This window comes from Macaca fascicularis, chromosome 17 (genome assembly GCF_037993035.2).
Source record: "Macaca fascicularis isolate 582-1 chromosome 17, T2T-MFA8v1.1".
Taxonomy (NCBI): Eukaryota; Metazoa; Chordata; class Mammalia; order Primates; family Cercopithecidae; genus Macaca; species Macaca fascicularis.
In genome coordinates, this window is record NC_088391.1 from 12,721,898 (window position 1) to 12,741,848 (window position 19,951).

General features: G+C 43.5%; 1 protein-coding gene across 2 annotated transcripts in view; it reads left to right on the top strand.

Moving 5' to 3' along the window:
• Window positions 1–4,265: 4,265 nt before the first annotated feature.
• Window positions 4,266–19,951, top strand: part of KL (klotho) — a 50,529-nt gene continuing 34,843 nt past the window's right edge. For both annotated transcript variants that reach the window (XR_012426809.1, XM_005585962.5), the window contains exon 1: window positions 4,266–5,108. Coding sequence is in view for 1 of the 2 variants with exons in the window: in XM_005585962.5 (XP_005586019.3) it covers window positions 4,284–5,108 (825 nt within the window). In the remaining variant the exon portion in view is untranslated. The remainder of the gene's footprint in view (window positions 5,109–19,951) is intronic.

The following is a 19,951-nucleotide window of genomic DNA, read 5'->3' on the forward strand; positions in this document are numbered from 1 at the left end:
TAAGCCAAGAGATCTATAGTGCCACATGGTGACTGTAGTTAATAACAATATGTTGTATTTTTGAAAATCTCTAATAGAGTCGATTTTAAGTATTCTTTTTTTCTCTCTTTCTTTCTTTCTTTCTTTCTTTCTTTCTTTCTTTCTTTCTTTCTTTCTTTCTTTCTTTCTTCCTTCCTTCCTTCCTTCCTTCCTTCCTTCCTTCTTCCTTCTTCCTCCCCTCCCCTCCCCTCTCCCCCTCCCCTCTCCCCCTCCCTTCCCCTTCCCTTTCCCCCCTCCCCTCCCCTCTCCTGTCCTCTGCTCTCCTCTCCTTTCCTTTCCTTTCCTTTTTTTGAAACATAATCTTGCTCTGTTGCCCAAGCTGGAGTACAGTGGCATGATCTTGGCTCACTGCAACCTCTGCCTCCTGGGTTCAAGCGATTCTCCTGCCTCAGCCTCCTGGGTAGCTGGGATTACAGGTACCCACCACCATGTCGGTTAATTTTTGTATTTTTAGTAGAGACGGGGTTTCACCATGTTGGTCAGGCTGGTCTTGAACTCCTGACCTTAGGTGATCCGCCTGCCTTGGCCTCCGAAAGTACTGGGATTACAGGTGTGAGCCACTGCATGTGGCCAGATTTTAAGTCTTCTTACCACAAAAAAGATATGTATGTGAGGTAATACATATGTTTATTAGCTCGATTTAGCCACTCTACAAATGTGTACATATTTTAAAGCAACATGCTGTACATGAAAATATATATAATTTTTTGTCAGTTAAAAATTAATTAATTAGTTTTAAAAAGAGGAGGTCAGGGAATACTTGTGTATTTTGTTAACTGGACAAATGAAACTCTACTTTCATTTACTCATTAAACAAACACTTGTTTTGTGCTCAGCATGATTCTAGGTGCTGGGACTACCACATTTCAGTCCATTATTTCCTTGCACACAAAAACCGTTTCTTTTCACCACAAATACACTGTGAACATTTTTTTTTTCTTCAGTGTTTACATCTCTTGATTCTTTCCCTCCAGGTCTTTGTGTGAGTTTTACTCTTTAAACCCCAGATATTGTCATTTTTTTCTCTGTAAAACTTTTCCAAGCAACTCAAAGTAATTTCTTCTTCTGAATTTCTCTAACAATTATTCTATGGGTCATTTATTAACACAGCATAATCAAATAACTTATTTGTTTTCATCTTTCTTTATCTTTTCTTTAATTGGATGTTGTCTTTGAGCTCAGAGGTTGTCCTCTATGTTTTGAAGTCTCCACACAGCTCATTGTTACCTTGCCCATAGTTGTAGCTCTGCGAAATAAAACTCTGCCTGTAGAAGGTGAATGTCTGTGACCGGTGAGCTGAGAGCTTGTGGGATTGGTGTTCTGTTTGGGTGCATGTGAATCAGTGCATCTCCTTCTGTTCCACTGGTGTTAAAAGGCTCCCATAGTTGTGGGAACACGATAGGAAAGAGAACAGGTGTGAAGGCACGGGATGAAGGAATGTGGAGAATGGAGGAAAAGTTGATCAGATTGACCACTTTTAGTGTTGAAATCATCACCAAAATGAAAGCCAGTAAATAAATTTACAATGTCCTTTTCTTTGATGCATCAATAACTTCACCTTCATGTTCAAAGCACAGCAAGTAATTAATCTCTTATTTGCATTTGAAACCCAAGTTTCAGATGTTTGAAGGTGGTTGTAAAAAATAAAAACCAAAGTAAAGCCAAAATAAATAAAAAGCAGCACTAGGCCGGGCCTGGTGGCTCATGCCTGTAATCCTAGCATTTTGGGAGGCTGAGGCAGGTGGATCACAGGAGGTCAGGAGTTCGAGACCAGCCTGGCCAGCATGGTGAAACCCTGTCTCTACTAAAAATACAAAATTTAGCCAGGTGTGGTGGCACGCCCCTATAATCCCAGCTACCTGGGGGGACTGAGACAGGAGAATTGCTTGAACCCAGGAGGTGGAGGTTGCAGTGAGCAGAGATCACACCACTGCACTCCAGCCTGGGCGACAGAGTGAGACTCTGTCTCAAAAAAAAAAAAAAAAAAAAAAAAAAAAAAAAAAAGCAGCACTAACTGTTATTCACACTTGTGGAACCCAGAACTTAATAACCATGAACAGAACTCTAATAAACAGAAAGTTCTGGAAATAAAGTTTAATCATCATATAATCTTTATTGTTGGGTTAAATGAATAATCATCTGGGAACATGTCTTTGAATGCTTAAAGCTATGAGATGCATGTGCCTATGTGATAGACAAATTTCAGATGTGAAACGTTTAGTTGACTTGGTCCTGCTTTTTAATCACTGCTTTAAAATTAAAAAAAAATGCTGCTGGTCAAGTAAAAATAGCAATAGATAAAATCTGCCCTGAGCAAACAGACCATACATCAATAAATAAATACTTAGCTTAAGCGATTTTCCATGAGACCCATGAAGCATTTCTAATTGAAACTTAACAAGCTACAACCCAACAAACACTCCAATTTTCAGTTCTAGAAGGGAAATGTGAACTCCATGTAGATGTAGCTTTTAAAATCTAGCTGGAAGAGAGTGTGACAATGAAGTTGTGTGCTGTAATTTTTGAAAATTGCTGAAGTGTCATGGTTTGCTATTTCGTATTTATTGAAAAAATGTAAATGCCACATTTAACAAAATGGCAGTAAGTCTGTTTCAATCTGAAGGCTTAATCTTACTAATCATGATAATATATGCTAGCTGGAGTTGGGAATATTTCATAAAATACTGGAATACATTTGTGCTTATATTTCAGGGGAGTTAATAAAAGCACCTTCATCTGCAACATTTAAAATTTTATTGCCTTTAAATTTGTATGAAATAATGCGGGGAACATAGATCACTGGGAGAATGGATGCACCTCTGTAAGGATCTTAGTCATTCAACACACGTGTAGGGATGAGGAAACTGAGGCACGACTTACTGGATAGGAAGGTAGAGATATTAGCAAGAGCCTTCCCTTGTCTGGGCTTTCTTTCTATCTTTGAGTCACCTTTGCGCAGTTTTTCATTGCACTTCACAAGCCTCTGAGGCGGCAGGGCAGACAGGACACCCCTATTTTATAGACGAAGAAACTTAGGCTTACAGAGGTTTCCTGCCCAAAATCATAAAGGTGGAGCCTAGACCTTCTCAGTCTCCACCAACTGTATCTCGGTTATTCACAATCCTTTCTACCCACATCCAAATGGACACCGTGGCTCTGCAATTTCTGTCAAAAGGGCTCTTTGGCAACAGGAAAAACGTCATGGCTCCATTGTATTGTAGAGGATGGGAATGGGTGTTCCGGCTAAATCCCCCCTCCCCTTTCCCTCCACAGCTCAGATGGCAAATGTGGGACCCAGGGACCTCCCTCTCCAGCAGGGCTGTGCGCACAACTTTGCACAGATTACCTGCTAAGTCAGAGCCGAAAGCTAACACAGGTGCCAAAGGATAATAAAGGTGAATGAGATTTACTCAAAATTGGAAACTTGGTGTTTGGTTTTTCAGGAGAACAATCAACAACTGTGATTTGAAGTTCACCAGGGAATTCTGATAGATCTAATCAAAGACAGAGTGCTGGTTTGAAATGATTAAAAGGTAACAGTAAAAGGGAGAGTAAAACCCCAGTCCCAACGCAACCCATAAATCTACTTTGTCTTCCTCGAAAGAGGGGTGCGCGTGGGCTAGTCTCCCGGCGATCATCTCACCTAAGCGGGGAATCCCTTTCTCTCAGCACACGGTGAAGTTCCCCCTTGGCTGTCCCACCTGGCCGTCCCTCTAGGATTTCGGCCAGTCCCTAATTGGCTCCAGCAATGTCCAGCCGGAGCTTCTCTGGGCCTCCGAGTGGGAGAAAAGTGAGAGCAGGTGCTTCCCCAACCGCGCGCTCCTCCAGGGCCCGGCAGGATCCCGCGCCCAAGTCGGGGCTAGTTGGTCGGCGCCTTTTCTCCCAGACGAAGCCGCTCCAGGGCTGATCTCGGAGGACGCGCGGCCGGCAAAGAGAATGAACCTGAGCGTCCCCGAAACGTCCTGCGCGGCTCCCGGGAGATGGGAGAAACAGGTGCCTTTCTCCGACGTCCGCTAGCGACGCCTCTAGCACCTTGCCCACTGCCGCGCCCCTCCCGGGGACCTCTGGCCCTCCGCGCCCCCGCCCCCGGTGACAGGGCGGAGGCAGGCCCGGCTCAGGTAATTATTGCCAGCGGAGCCAGCCGGGGAGCGGGGGTGGGCGCGCCGGCGGGGGGCGGGCGGCGCGGCAGGGCGCGGGCATAAAGGGGCGCGGCGCGGGGCCCCGGCGCCTGGCTCCAGCGCAGCATGCCCGCCAGCGCCCCGCCGCGCCGCCTGCGGCCGTCGCCGCCGTCGCTGTCGCTGTCGCTGTTGCTGGTGCTGCTGGCACTGGGCGGCCGCCGCCTGCGCGCGGAGCCGGGCGACGGCGCGCAGACCTGGGCCCGTTTCGCGCGCCCTCCCGCCCCCGAGGCCGCGGGCCTCTTCCAGGGCACCTTCCCCGACGGCTTCCTCTGGGCCGTGGGCAGCGCCGCCTACCAGACCGAGGGCGGCTGGCAGCAGCACGGCAAGGGTGCGTCCATCTGGGACACGTTCACCCACCACCCCTTGGCACCCCCGGGAGACTCCCGGATCGCCAATGTGCCGTCGGGCGCGCCGTCGCCGCTGCAGCCCGCCACCGGGGACGTGGCCAGCGACAGCTACAACAACGTCTTCCGCGACACGGAGGCGCTGCGCGAGCTCGGGGTCACCCACTACCGCTTCTCCATCTCGTGGGCACGGGTGCTCCCCAATGGCAGCGCGGGCGTCCCCAACCGCGAGGGGCTCCGCTACTACCGGCGCCTGCTGGAGCGGCTGCGGGAGCTGGGCGTGCAGCCGGTGGTCACCCTGTACCACTGGGACCTGCCCCAGCGCCTGCAGGACGCCTACGGCGGCTGGGCCAACCGCGCCCTGGCCGACCACTTCAGGGATTACGCGGAGCTCTGCTTCCGCCACTTCGGCGGCCAGGTCAAGTACTGGATCACCATCGACAACCCCTACGTCGTGGCCTGGCACGGCTACGCCACCGGGCGCCTGGCCCCCGGCATCCGGGGCAGCCCGCGGCTTGGGTACCTGGTGGCGCACAACCTCCTCCTGGTGAGTGCGAGGGGCCAGGCGGAGGGCCACGCGGGGGAGACAGAGGGCCCCAGGTGGGGCCAGGGGGAAGTGTGGGAACTGAGATTCCCCCAGACGAGGCTTCACTTGGACACGTGTATGTGGTCACCAGGGGGAAACTGAGCAGCTCTGACTTCCGTTGGAAAGTGAGGAATTAGGAGATAAATCCCTCAGTGGGCACACGAGTGAGTGCCCCTTGGAGCCCATCTGTGGAAAGGAAGTGGGAATCGATTTCAGCAGTGAGGAAAGGAACTCCTTTCTCTGGGTGTAGAGGAATTCCTAGAGGTGATGGCGGGGTGGATTTGCTAGGGGAAACTACAGGAGAGAATGAGCAGGGTGGATGAAGGAAACACGTTTGTTCTTAAGCTGCACAAGAGAGAATTACTGTCTGTGGAGATGTCACGAGTTCAGTGTTAATCCAATAAGATCTGTCTTGCTTGTGGCACAAATTCACACTGTTGTGAAAATGTCAAAACACAGCTCCCCGAGAGTCAGCTTTAAACTGTGTTTGGAGGTCCCTTCTGCGGTAGGGTAGGGAACTCTGCTTCCACCAAACTTATTCACCAGGGGTGTGAAGACCACTTTATACAATCTCAAACAAAGCTAGTCATAGAAAAACAGAAACAACTGCAGGGTGATATAGATTGTTCTACCACACCTGTATTTCTACAGTGCTCTCTACAGTTGAAAGGGTTCCTCACTTATGACATTGTTAGCCTGATAAAATTAATTGTAACACCCCTGCGCAAAAGATTTTATTAATTTTGACAGCAAGAAATATTTATTATGCCATGGTAAAGTTGTCTCAAGTATTTCTTCCTCCTTTTTTCTCCTTAGTGTTCAAATTTAGGTACCATTGTTTTCTCCTTAGTGTTCAAATTTAGGTACCATTGTTTTCTCCTTAGTGTTCAAATTTAGGTGCCATTGTTTTGGGGATTCATTTATAATCATGTCAGTTGTTAGTACACTTTGTACAGAATTTTGTGTCACAATAAAATATTTTATGTACATATATAAACATTTTAATAAAAGTGTTTAAATGTACAGCTTTTGGTACCCAATTTTGATGTCTTGTGGGCCTACTGGAAGACCTATTTTTAAATTTAGAATTCAGCCACATATTCTGAACAAAGTCAGTATGAAAACCATTTCTAAACACTTTTAATTAAAGTCATAGATAATATGGGCAGAGCACTACTGGGATATTGAGGTAACTTAGTGCTCTGAGCTGCTGGTAATGTTGTAATAATGGCTAAATTAGATTTTATGTCAGTTCCACAAAACCTGTTTGCTGCTACTGGCCAGAAAAGAATGTTGGATTTGTTTGGAAACACATTGTGATTTTTGTGATTTCATACTTATGTATGTCTTTTCATAAGGGTACTTTAGAGCAGTGATTCTTACACTCTTTCAATCCTTTTATGGAACTGAAAAACCCTAAAGACCACCAGTGTATGGTTGGTGATAGAAAAACTATGGGAAGAATGGTCTCACTTTTTGAAGAAAACATAAGCAAGTTATCAGTTCATACTGGAAGCAAATAAATGGATCAGCTGGAGGATCTAATAGATCATGCCCGTAAAATCTTTACTTTAGATTTAAATCCTACAAGTTCTATTTTTAGAGTCCCTAGGATAAACTCGTGTATACAAAGTAGTCAGTTGTTATTATAGTGACTTATAGGATCATTTTATTATAAGATAAAGACTTGCATGCTCTCTGGAGCTCTGGTGTTTTAAATAATCAACATGTTTTAGATCTTTGTGCCTACTCGTGGTCCTCTGATTAACTTCTCAGTTATATTTTTCAACACTTAACACAAAAAACTTGCCAAACACTAACCATCCTTCCTAGAAATGCAGTGGACTTTGTATTTAGAGGAAATTAGTAACAGGTGAATGCTTGATTTTGCTGATGCTGCAAACAAACTGCTAGTTGGTGTAAAATATTAATTTTGCTTTCAAATTTCTTTCAGTTTGGTGTTTAGTCATTCCTGTATCTTATTTAGAATTGAGTTCCCATTGTCAAAGACAGTATCTTGAATGAATTTTGTTGTATGAGATACTTTCATTCTGTTTTCAATGACATTTCTTGGTGTGTATGTGGGGGTCGGGGGAAGGGAGGATAGAAACATTTGAGCTTACCTGAAAAAGATAAAACATATTCTGCCGATTTTGATAACAGGGCATTTTAGCTGGGACTGAGACATTGCTGCTGCACAGACTTAGGGGCCAGTTTTGTTCCGGAATCTGATGTTGGCGAAGGATAAAGACAGGCTAGCACCCTTCCCTCACTCCCTCTGTGTTTCCACTAATTTACAAATGGGCTAAGGAGATCCCGTGGGATGATGGGAAGCTTGACCCCCACCAGAGAGTCGAGAATCATTGATGGCCTGGAGGACATGAGGCAGAACAAACAAATGGCAGGACAAATAATGGAGGCCCTGCTCAGAATGGAGGTCTTGGTGTTCTTTGTGGGTTCCTCATACTGGAGTGAGCCTTGGCAAAAATGGGGTGTGTGTGTGTGTGTGAGAGAGAGAGCGAGGAGAGAGAGAAAGTGAGAGAGAGAGGTCTCCTACAGAGAGCTTGGAGCTCAGGCTGCTTTGCTCATTTGAGTGTAATCCAGGAGGACACACCTTTTCTCTTGGACTTGAAGACCAACTGCTCAGCCTTCACAGCTCTTGAAAGAAAGTTCTTAATGTCCCCCGAAATCAGCACTAGGGACTGAAGTTGGGGAGTTCAGCGCCAGCAGTGCCTCTGAGTCTTTGTTCTGTATATGGGTTCTAAGAGGATTAGAATCAAGTTGGAAATACACGTGTTTCCATTCTCCACCGTTGGCTCCCCTCACCGCCTGAGATTCTTGCAGACATTTGTGCAAGGAACCTGTGAAAAAGACAGCTTCTTTCACATAAGGAAGTAGGGCTAGGAGATATTAATCTGGGCACTGTTGAGCATTAGCGTCAGTGCACAGGTCTCCGCCCATCTGTCTGCAGCGTTTGTTGAAGCCTTCACTTCTTCTCTCTTGAACATTTCCTCAATTTGGCTTTCAGGCCCTGGCTCTCCCTTGCTTCTCCTCTCAGCGCCCTGACAATTCCCTTTTACTCTCCTTTGCTTGTTCTTCCTCACCTTGCCTATAAATAGTGGAGGGCCCAGGGCTCTGTCTAGATTCACTCTAGGCCATTGCTTTGAATACCGCCGCATCCTGATGACTGGATTTTGAGTCTCCACCCAGGTTTCCCTGACCGTCAGACTTGCATAGACAACTGCCTTCTCTACGTGGACATCTAATGGGCATGTCACATCGAACACATCCCATACCAAACTCCTGCTTCCCCTTCTCTGTTATGGTGACTTTACTCTGCCAGTTGTTGGACCCCGAATCTTAACTACTCCCCTTTTTCATATCTTGTTTCTAATCCATCAACAAATCCTGCAGCTCTACCTACCTTCAGAATGTGTCCAGAATCAAACCACTTCTCCCCTTGTCTATGACTATGATGGAGCTGCAAGACACCATCCAACCTTGCCTGGGTAATGGGAAGAGCCTCACTGCTGGGGTTCTTACTTCTGCCTTGCCCCCTGCAGTGTGCCATGATGGATACTCTACAGGGTGACATTATGGGTGGACAGGACAGAGTCCTTGCTTATTCAGATTCCACTTGTTCTTCCAGAGCCAGCTCACACGCTGCCTTGGGCCCCATGCCTGAATGCCATCTCTTGCTTCTATGGCATCCCACGCAGGACTTCACTTTGCTCGGATGCCTCCTCCTACACTCTTCCCTTTAATTAACCATTTGTCTCCCTTTTACCCCTTCGCTAGCTGGGGTAATCCTGTTCACTTCATCTGTATCTCTGAAAGTGGCATCTTGCCCTCCCTTGGTGCTCAGCAAGTGGCTTCTGGTTTACTGAATAGCCCAATTTCACCTTTATAAATTCATGGTACTAGAATTTTCTCTCCTTGTCAGTCTTTCTAGCCACTTTCCAATGGAACAGAGAATACCAAATCCTAATCCGATAAGAAAAAATAGGTAAACATAATGTGGCAGACTCTGATATCTGCAGTGAAAATGTAAGGTTCATCATCAAATGTATGATTCCATTGTGAAAATGTCCAGTTAAAAGCTATCTGTAGTCACCATGCAGTATTAAGAAGTTTTCAGAATAAGGCCAGGTGGTAAAGTCTCCTGGCCAGCTTCAGGAGTATATATTGGAAGGGGCTTTGTTAGCTGGTTGAATTTTTATTCCCCAACTAATTAGTGTGAACGATTTGTCTATATATGCTCAAGTCATATATACTATGCACTTTTGAGAAATACTTTAGAAGTTTTCCTTTCTTTAAAATGTATTTGGGGTTGGGCACAGTGGCTCACACCTGTAATCCCAGCACTTTGGGAGGGGGAGGGGGAGGGTGAGGCGGGTGGATCACCTGAGATCAGGAGTTCAAGACCAGCCTGGCCAACATGGTGAAACCCCGTCTCTACTAAAAGTACAAAAAATTCACCAGGCGTGGTGGCAGGTGCCTGTAATCCCAGCTACTTGGGAGGCTGAGGCAGGAGAATCATTTGAATATGGGAGGCAGAGGTTGCAGTGAGCTGAGATCGCACCATTGCACTCCATCCTGAACAAGAGCGAAACTCCATCTCAAAAAAATGTATTTTGTACATAACTAGAATAATCAACTAGATTGAAAGTTAATATAAATTTTAGAATACTACTGAATTCAATAGTGCATTTAGTCAGAAATAGTTAAAATATCTCCCAAACAGCTTGAATCACTCCTTTTTGAAACACATTGTTTTTTGAAGGTTATGGTCAAGTCCAAGAAAAAATTTAAAAATAGGAAAAGAATTAACAAAATCATTTCAAAATCATAGCAGTGTTTTAACAATGCCAGTTATTTTGAGTTGAAGAAAAGAAGGAAAACGTAAACTACTGAGCATTCAAATAATGTCAATGTGCACTTCTCAGGTGCAAAATGAATGAACACTCAACTGTGCCAGCTGAATATGTAGTAGTCATGGCTTTTGTACATAGAAGCCTTCTGAATTATCTTATATTCTCAAAAATATCATTGCTCTAAACTAGAATTTTATTATAATTAATTTGTGCAAAAGTTATCTTTCAATGAATATTTTCTTTTTAAGGCATAAAGGAAATTTTAGCTGTAGGAGGAGAATAGAATACATGCTTACTGGGAGGACAAGTAATAATAGGTGATTAAAAACACACAGCTTATTGAATTGTCCGAGATCCACGTTTTCTCCAGAAATGCAAAGTTATACTTGAAGTCTATATTTAAACAGATAAGCAGAATGTGACTTTTGTATGCTCTATTTTGCTATATTCTGAGTACGAAGATAACCTGAAGGATGCCTTTTTCCCCGCTTTATCTTGGGGTAAACTCTTACTTACCCTTCAGAGACTTGACTCAAATGTTTTCATTTTGCAATAACCACAGGTAGAATGGATCATTTACTCAGTTGTGGCTCTCTGAGAGCACAGACTACCTATCATATTTATTTTAAAATTTGTAGCGCTTATCTCAGTGCTTGGCACAGAGGAAAGAAATACAATTTTTAATAAAGGCATAAGTGGAGAGGTGAAATACATGTTTCTGGTTTCAACGTGTCCATTTTCTTTCTTGTAAATGGAATATTGCACTTGCAGTGTGCTCTCACACAGTATCTGGGAAGGAATTTTAAAGAGTGAGGAAGAACAGTGAAGATTTTGCTAGGCAGATATGTATGTGACCTTTGTTGATTTCCAGAGCACATATCCCAGTTTCATCCAGTGGACAGGGAAAGAGAGGAAGAGAGAAAAGGTGGCCTCTCAAGTGCCTGACCTGGAAGCTGCACCTATCACTGTCCCTTGAGCAGAACTCAGTCGCGTGGTCAAAAGGAGTCTGCAAATAATTGTCCCCTGAGGAGCTGTGTGCTCAGTGAATGATTCTATTATGTTGAAATCAGATGGGAACAGATCATTTAGGAGAACCAGCAGGCTCTACCACATTGCCTAACTCCCAGGCATATTGTGAGAATTAAAAGCACCTTATATATGTCAACATGTTTTGAAAAAATACAAAAAGCTCTACAAAAGTGAGTTATAAATTTATCAATAATAATAGCAAATACTTGAGAAATGGTCCTCTTGACCACTTCAGAGGGAATTAAACAAATGCATTAGACACGGTAGCCACACTTAACTACTTAATCTGCCTCTTCTTTGAAATTATTTCAATAGCATTTGACCAAAAACTATCAAATCGTTTTTGAAATAACCTATTTTACATGAAACATATTATCAAGTATCTTTCTGGATCTAGCTTGGTGGTTAAAGATACATACTAAAGTATATGACTGATATAACTTGATATATTGACTAAACCAAAGATGAATATTGATTGAATTTTTGTGGCCCCAATTTCAATAGATTTTTTATTAACATTTTTTGTTTGAAGTACAGATGTCACATCATCCATGAACCGGTATCATTATAGCTCGATAAAATACTCAAACTGAAAGCAGTGATGTACATTAATTTTAAAAATAATGGTTAAGCAAATGTTATTTCCATGTCTATAAGTGCACTTTTATTTGATAATTAGAATGTTAGAATCAGAAGGAATCTGGAAAATCCCAGGTTACACTTCTCCCCGGGACGAACTCCTTACAGTGGCTCTCCTGGGGTCAGTTAGCCTTTGCTTGACCCTTTGAAGCAGGAGGAACTCAGTTCTTCTCAAGTTGCCCACTTGATCTTGTCTTTCATATTGAACCTGCTGCTGCACAGGACTCCTCCCTGACTGTCTCTCTGCCTTCCTAAATTTCAAAGGTTAAAGCAAGTCACTTTTTGACAAGACATCGTTCACATATTTGAAAAGACCAGTGTGTTTCGTTCTTCCTAGATTTTTCTCCTTCATGCTAATGTCTGCTCCAAGAAGACTTGGAGGGGCCTGGACATTTAGTAACATTTCTTGAGAGCTTACCCCGTGGCAGGCAGGTGCGGTGTTGAATTCTGAGAATACAAAGGTAACCTTTGAACAGGTGCCTCTGTCTTCTGACGTTTGAGGATAAGGTGGATGAGAGGAGAGGGGAAAGTCGACATATCTCCCCAGTGAGGAGGGTTTAGGGTTATCTGTGGGACCTGCCTCTGTCTCGTCATCCATCACCATTGTCCTGCTGATGGGTGTAGAGGACTGAGGACGAGGGGTTGGAGTTCTCCCTGCGCCGGACCCTGTAGGGAGTCCAGAGTCCTGGCTCCCGAGGTGGGAGTATTTGTAGGGCTCTTTTCGTGAGGGTCTAGAGGACGGCTGCAAAGCTGCAGGGGAGGATGGGGGTATGGGAGGCAAGCCTGCTGCCTCTAAGCCCTGTCAGAGCCTCTTGGGGATGCTGCTCCTCCTCCCTGCCTGTCCTCTCTTCTCTTTGGATTTCTCATCATGTGGTCCTCTGTCCTCTGCCTTTTCTTCTATTCAGTGTCCCAAGTTCTTCCACAGTGACCTGTATCCCCTTGTTCCCCTCAGGCCTGTATGCCAGCCCTGCACAGGTGCGGGGACAGTGGTAGGGGCCTCTCACTTCGGGCTCAGCTACATTCTCCCTGAAATTGTCTGCGGTCAAACACAACTCATAGCGTGGACATTTCTCACCAAAAGTACACTGCTTGGGCTGCACGAGAGGTTCAGCTTCCTCCTATCTACCTAGCATGGGCTGTGAGGGGGCTGCTCACCTGGGCGGCCTTTTTACTCCTTCCTGGCCGGAGCTGCCATTTCCAAGTCTCTGCACTGTCAGAGGACAAAGGCTTCTCTCTGATTCTGCAGAGTTGCCCCTTTTGCTCTAGGAGAATGGCTGGGGTTTAGGGTGGTAGGTCTCAGGTTGCCACAAAAAGAGGGATGAGGTAAGACTCTTGCCCTCATGTCACAGATTAGTAGGGGAGAGGTAGTTGTCAAATAATTACAGTAAGAGAAATAAGTACCTGCTTAGGTACCTATTTCAAGAAAGGAGAGATAGGTTAGCATTTGGGGGAGGTAGTAAGGGAGCAGTCAGGGAAAGCAATACTTGTAAGATCAGAGGCTGGCAAACTTTTTCTCTAGAGGGCTAAGTTTTAGACTTTGCAGCTCCTACAGTGTCTGTTGCAACTAGTACACAGTTCTGTAGTTGTAGCATGAATGCAACCATGGGCAATGTGTTAATGAATGGGCACAGCTGTGTTTCAATAAAACTTTATTTATAAAAATAGGTAGTGGGCCCTGCTGCTGGGCTTGGCTTGCTGGGCACACAAAGTGAGAAGGGCATTGTGCCCTTCTAGGAAACATCCCTTGCAAAGTCAGTGCAGGTGAGACAGTGTGGCCATTCCCACCACAGCACAAGATCCTTTGGAATGCCTGAAGCGTCAGGTGGGAAAGGATGAGGAGCTGGAGAAGAAAGCCGGGGAATTTCCAAGGCCTCTCTTAACATTTGCTGTGCAGAACCAAGCAGTGCCCCAGGTGTTCAGAGGAGACTTCGGTGATTACATTTCTTGTTAGGCACTGAATTTTGTTCATGCCATCCAAGATTGCATTAACAATTTTGACTGTCCCCTTACCACGGACTCAAATGAGTTTGCAGCCAGCTAAAACCTCTCAGGTTTCCCCCCCCCCGCCCACCTTGTGAATTGCTGTGAAGCCAGACATCCCTGTCATCTTTTGTAGTTTATTTTCAAACTTTAAATCTTATTAAATTTCATCTTCAATGTGCAAAGATAAGAGGAAGTTTACCACAGATGGTGGTTTATTCTTTAAAACTGGAGGTCACCTAAATGTGTTAAGGTAATCAGAGGAATATTGGTACACTTAGGCAGTGGAATACTAACTGGTTATTAAAATGTTAAAGTATGGTTATTAAAAGGCAGCCCATGGTATGTCTCTGCTGTATGAATAAGTATGTAAAGATTACTGTATAGTTCATGGGCAGGACTGGGCTCTCTCTAGCCTCTGTCCTTCCGTCTCCCCCCAGTGCCTTCTCCCTTGCAGTGTTCCTTCCCTAGCTGCATCCTCAAGACTGGATCTGCCCAGCCAAGCCCCATTAACTCACAGAAGCAAGAGGAAAAAAATAAATTCTTATTAGTTCAATTCCCTAAATTGGGGGCGGCCTATTTCACAGCAATAGGTAACTGACATAGAAGGAAAGGAAATCATGAAATAATTCCAGAAAATTTCCTACAGCTGGAGGATATGCATTTTCATATTGAATGGGAAGAACTGGGGGAGTCAAACCTCTGTGTATTGCAGGGTCTTGCCTCCCAGGGACCTGGGCACCTCTTCAGTAAGTGAGTTATAGCTTGGAAAATTGGCTAAGTCGGGGAACTGTACAAGGGGTCATCACTTTTTATGTAGCCATGCTCTATGAACCATCTTTACAACTCCCTGGCTTCTGGCAGTTAAGCAGCACTCACTGGCCTCTATAACTTCAAGATCTGACCATCCCTGTGGGCAGCAACAAGCCCAGCTCTGTGACACCTCTGCTACCAGCAGACCTGGCCTGGAGAGCGGTGCCCGCACTGAATGTCTCGGTGAGATTGGCACCCCCATGAGCATATTCCTGGTGGTGCAGTGAATGCTCTGTCTCCCTACTTGGGACTTCTGGGAAACACTGTCCTCTGGTGGGTTGTTTGACCTCACATAATACACTGGTTCTTGCATGCCAGCTTCTCTCTGCTTCTTGATTCTTTTATCAGCTGTTAGGGCAACAATGTCAGGCATTTCCGCCTGCTCAGCATTGGGCATTCCTTTTTACAGGCTTCTCAGAGCCACCCTAGCAGCAGCAACTTTACCGTGTCTCCTGGGGTCCTTGCTGTATTGTGAAAACATACTTCTGGAGAAAGTGTTCCCTAGATAATGAATTCTTTCTTGTCCTGTGTTAAGTTCCAGTTCCTTGGTCAAGGACCCCAGTGCTGCTACTCAGGATGGACAGTGCATGCTCCATCTTGAAGCAATATTGGGATATAATATCTTTTCTCCTCTATGAGTCCCAGCTGTCTCCAGGTGGGTGAAGCTGGGACTTAATCGTAGTGAGTGCGCGGTCAGCTCCTGAGGGTGCACCTGTGGCTTTTTAGGGGGGAGAGGCCTCTTCAGCATAAGGAAGTGCCATCTCTTACCAGGGAAGGATGGGCCACCTCTGTAAGCTCCAGATATTCCAAGGTTTCCCCAACCAGGGCCTTGACCTTGGCATAACTGATCTGCCTTGGCTGAGCATTTAAACATCCCTAAATCTCTGCTAGTCTATCAGGTCCTAGGCCTGCTGCTAAGTTTCTCTACTCTTCCACTGCAGGAGAGAAGGCTCTGGTTCTTATATTGAGCCTTTAACTGTTTGTTATTGGCCCTCAGTTTCTCATTATCTCTCTGTAGAGTCTCAATACAATATACCAGAAAGTATCCAATTCCATCTCCTTGGAGGCAGGGAATGCCTAAATCATTGCATCTACAATGGCATTCTCCGCCAGGATATTTCCCCAGGTTACTGCGTTGAAATATTTAGCAATTGAGGCACCGTTTATGCAAAGGGACTATCTGCCCCTACACAACACTTAGAATGGCATTCTCTTTGCCTTCCACAAAGTGAATGAGCTGGTTCTCTAACCCCTCTTGTGTTAGTTTGAGTCCCAAAAGAAGTAAATATCAGGATAGGATTAGATGTACAAGAAATTTATTGAGGAAAGAATTGTAAAGGATAAAGGGGAAGGAGCTAGGGGAGGCAGTGAACCTTTGGATAATGATGTGTGTCCAACAACTATGAAGGAGAGTGGGCAGGAAGAAGGATGGGCTGAGAAGAGTTTCAGTTGGCACTGTGGGTCTCAGAACAACCCAGGCAGGCTGATGGGGACTCCTTGAACAAATGCTGCCCATTGGCGGAGTCCACGTCTTGCTGAAATGGGCCTGCATTAGTTCCCCTGCCATGTTTAGTCATCTAGGAGTAGCCGATGAGAAACATGATCTCAGGATCAACTGCAATGGTAGATCCAAAGGGGTAGCAACTCATGGCTTCAGTCAACTGTGCTCCTTCTAGCAGGAACACTGAGCAGTGCATTTCTAGCGCATCACAAAGACTAGTGAGGACTGCCCTTCAGGGAAGGGAATGAAAATTATTTCCAGCCTAGAATTTGATACTTATCTAAACTGCCAATCATTCATGAGAGTCAAAGTCCCAAAAAATAAATCTTCCATAAACCCTTTCTCGGGAAATTATTGGAGGGTAACCGCCACATACATGATGAAGACAAGGAGGAAGACATGGGACCTATGAAAGAGCAGGTCTAACCCAGGAAAAGGATGATGAACTGTAGACCCATGATGTCAGATGTGCAGCAGACTAAGATCAGCCAGTGCAGAACAGGGGAGATTCCAGAAGTGGGTCCCCCAAAAATACTGGAGGCTAATGTGACTTCCCTGGGGAAGTTTCTGCTGAGAGTCTATTGGAAATTGAGGGAAGAATTATCCACAGTCTCAAAGAAAACAGAGCAAATGAAAAAGCAATGCATCATGAACTTCAAAGAAAACAAAAGTAAGAAGGAAAACATAGTCTTATTTACTACATTACAATGTCCAGCTGTGAATGATATTCATGTTGGTGGAATAATGTCAATACCGAATGTCAGTTAAACCAAAAACTGTTGTATAACTAAATTGGCTGTGTAAGAGAGCTAAACCCTCATCTAGTATAATAGGAAGTCAGTGGATACTTTCGGAAGTGTGGATGTGTGGAGATGTAAATTCCAAAAGAAAAAGGTTTAAGGTCAAAAGTGGTTGCCTCTAGAGAGGAGAACTGGGGGAACTGGGGCAGTGTAGGACAGGGAACTGTGATTTTTCTTGTAAGTTGTAAGTTGTTTTGACATTTTAAACCATGAACATATATTACTTGTAGTTTTAATTTAAAAAAGACAAATATTTTTTCCATCACTTTAAATATTAATTTTGTTAGTTATAGCACATATTTATAGCATTCCAATCTGTAGAACTCTTTTGGATTCAAGTTCTGGAGGATTTCCAAAGTTTTAGATTAATGCCTTTGTGTGTTTTCATCCCTTTGATGATAACAAGTTAAAAAGAAATAGGGTTATGAATAAACCTTGTGGGATATTGTTAGTCACCTTCTCTCAAGTCAATCTGTCCCATGAATCAATGTTTCAAACATTGACCCATATCTGACACTTAATAAGCAACCAGTAAGTTTTTGTTGAACCAATGAATACTCTTAAAATATATTTTTTGAGTGGCAACAGTACTATCTTATTTGCACTCTACTTTCTTCTTGACCCTAAGAATGTCACAAAACTGTTTAGCAACTGTCAAAATTATTACGTACAGAGGTGACTATTGTGTTCCCAGATATGCTATGTCTTAGTTCATTTTGTATAGCTATAAGAGTAGTTGAGACTAGATAATTTATTTTTTTTAAAAAAGGAATTTATTTCCTCACGCTTCTGTTGGTTGGGAAGTCCAAGAGCAAGGCTCTGACATCTGGTGAGGGACTTCTTGCTGCCTTCTCTCATGGTGGAAGGTGAGAGGGCAAGAGAGAGACAAAAGGAGGCTGAACTCATCCTTTTATAAGGAACCCATTCCTGAGATACATAACCCACTTCTGTGATAACAGAATTAGTTCATTGATGAGGACAGAGACCTCATGGCCTAATTGGCCTAAAGTGAGATCTTTAAAAGATCTTTTAAAGATCTTTTAAAGATCTCACTTAATTCTATTACAATGGCAATTAAATTTCAACATGAGTTTTGGAGGGGCAAGCGTTCAAATCATAGCACTACATAATACAATAAAAATTATCTGAGGTAAGTTTGGTAAATTTATTCTAGGAATCCATGTTGCCTCCTAGTTATCTTCCCTTCCATAGTACTGATGCATTTTTGTTAACCATTACCTAATTTTGCTCGAGTCTATTATTTCTGAAATTCACAGTATCTTCCCTTTTAAAGTTGAGAAAATTTTCATTCTTCAAGCACCCGATTTCCTAAAATCTCTGGAAGTAACTGATGGCCGTTCCATGATCATAAGTGCAAATTATTTTGCTAGACCACACTTGGAGATGATGAATTTGGAATGGCATGCAGACTCCCCACATCAGGAGTCTTATCTCCTGCAATAATCAGGAACCCAGCCTTAAGAAGGAGCAGGTACAATAGAAGGGCAAGGGGCAAGAATCAAAACTGCTGGCGAAAGACATTTGAGGAAAGTTATCAACATGAAACAGAATAAAATAAACAGAAAAGCAAACTAGGGAAAATAAATTATGCAGGAAATTAAACACATACATAAACTGAAACAGGAACAATCAGAAAATTCTTTAACATCAATAACACAATAGTTGAAATAAAATATTTAGTAAAATGTTTGAAAAGTAAGGTAAAAGCAATGCCATAATAATAGTACAAGATGATAAAGAAATAGAAAATATTTTCAAAAGGGAAAAAGATTTAAAGGATATTCATAAAGATCCAACATCAGACTAATAGAAGTTCTGGAAAGAGAGAATAAGGAAATAGAGGTCAGGAAATTAGTAAAGACATAATACAATAAAATGCCCCAGAACTGAAGAACATGAGTTTTTAACTTTAAAGAGCCTACTGAGTTCCTATTTCAATGAATGTACAGACATGTAAGGATATTGAAAGCTCACCTTCAATGTCATGTTTCCTAAGAAGCTAATGGAAGATATGCACCAGCTAAATTGTAGTAAATACATAGGAAGAAATAGGATATAGAAAAAGTATGGTTTCAATCAATAAGAAATAAAGGAAACTCCTAGGATGAGAGCAGCTCTTGACAGCATCTAGTCCAGACTGGACTTGGAGGCTGGAAGGTTCTAGCAGGGAACGAAGAGCTCTGGGTGAAAAAGTAGACTCAACAGAATAGATACTATGGTAGAAAACATGATAGAGAATCATTAACACATTAAAAAATCACATATGGAATATTACACAAGCTTAATAATGAGGTCATTATTTATTCAAGGGAAAATTAAAAGCTGTTCAGAAAAGGGAAATGTTATAGTGTCCTACTTGACTCTAAAATGAACATTTATATAGGAACCTTCATGTAAATACTAACAATGATTTAAATAAGAACAGACATTTGGGAAAATAAGGGAAGAAAATGGGGCATGTAAAAGAGCTAACACCTCATTATCCTAATGAATTATTAAATTTCACAATAGCATAGTATTTAGAAATACGATGGGCATTACGAGAAGAAAGAGCTAAAAGGTTGCCAGTGGGGAGCAGGAGTCGGTGTTAGAGATGGGGTTGGGGGAGATGTTTACTGTTTTCATGATAAGCCTTTGGTACTATTTGATTTTGAACTATGTAAATGAATTTATTAATTTAAAGTAATTAAAAAACCCATACAACTGGATAATGCTTGATAATTTCTAGAGTGCTTTTTTTTGTATTTGGGGGCAGGTAAATTCATTGAGAGGCCGGAAGAGTTTAGCTGACTTTCCTGTGGGTAACAAGGGTCAGAGCTGGGGTCAAAACTCAGGTTTTCTGAACCCCTGTTCCCAGTGTACATTCCATGACTCCAGGCTGCCTCCTGCACTGCACAGGTTACATCTGGGGGTGTGCTAGCAGATGCCTAGACTATCCTCGTCCACATCAGCATCTGAAATAGAGAAGAATGTTACTCGTGACTTGCCACTAACGTCTTTAACCTTCATTAACATCGGAGAGGGTCATCATTAGATAATTACAAAAACACTAACCCAGATACATCTGTTCCCATTACTATTTCTGTGTAATACCCCCAGACTTAATGGCTTTAAATAACCATTTTATTTAGTTTACAAACGTATGGG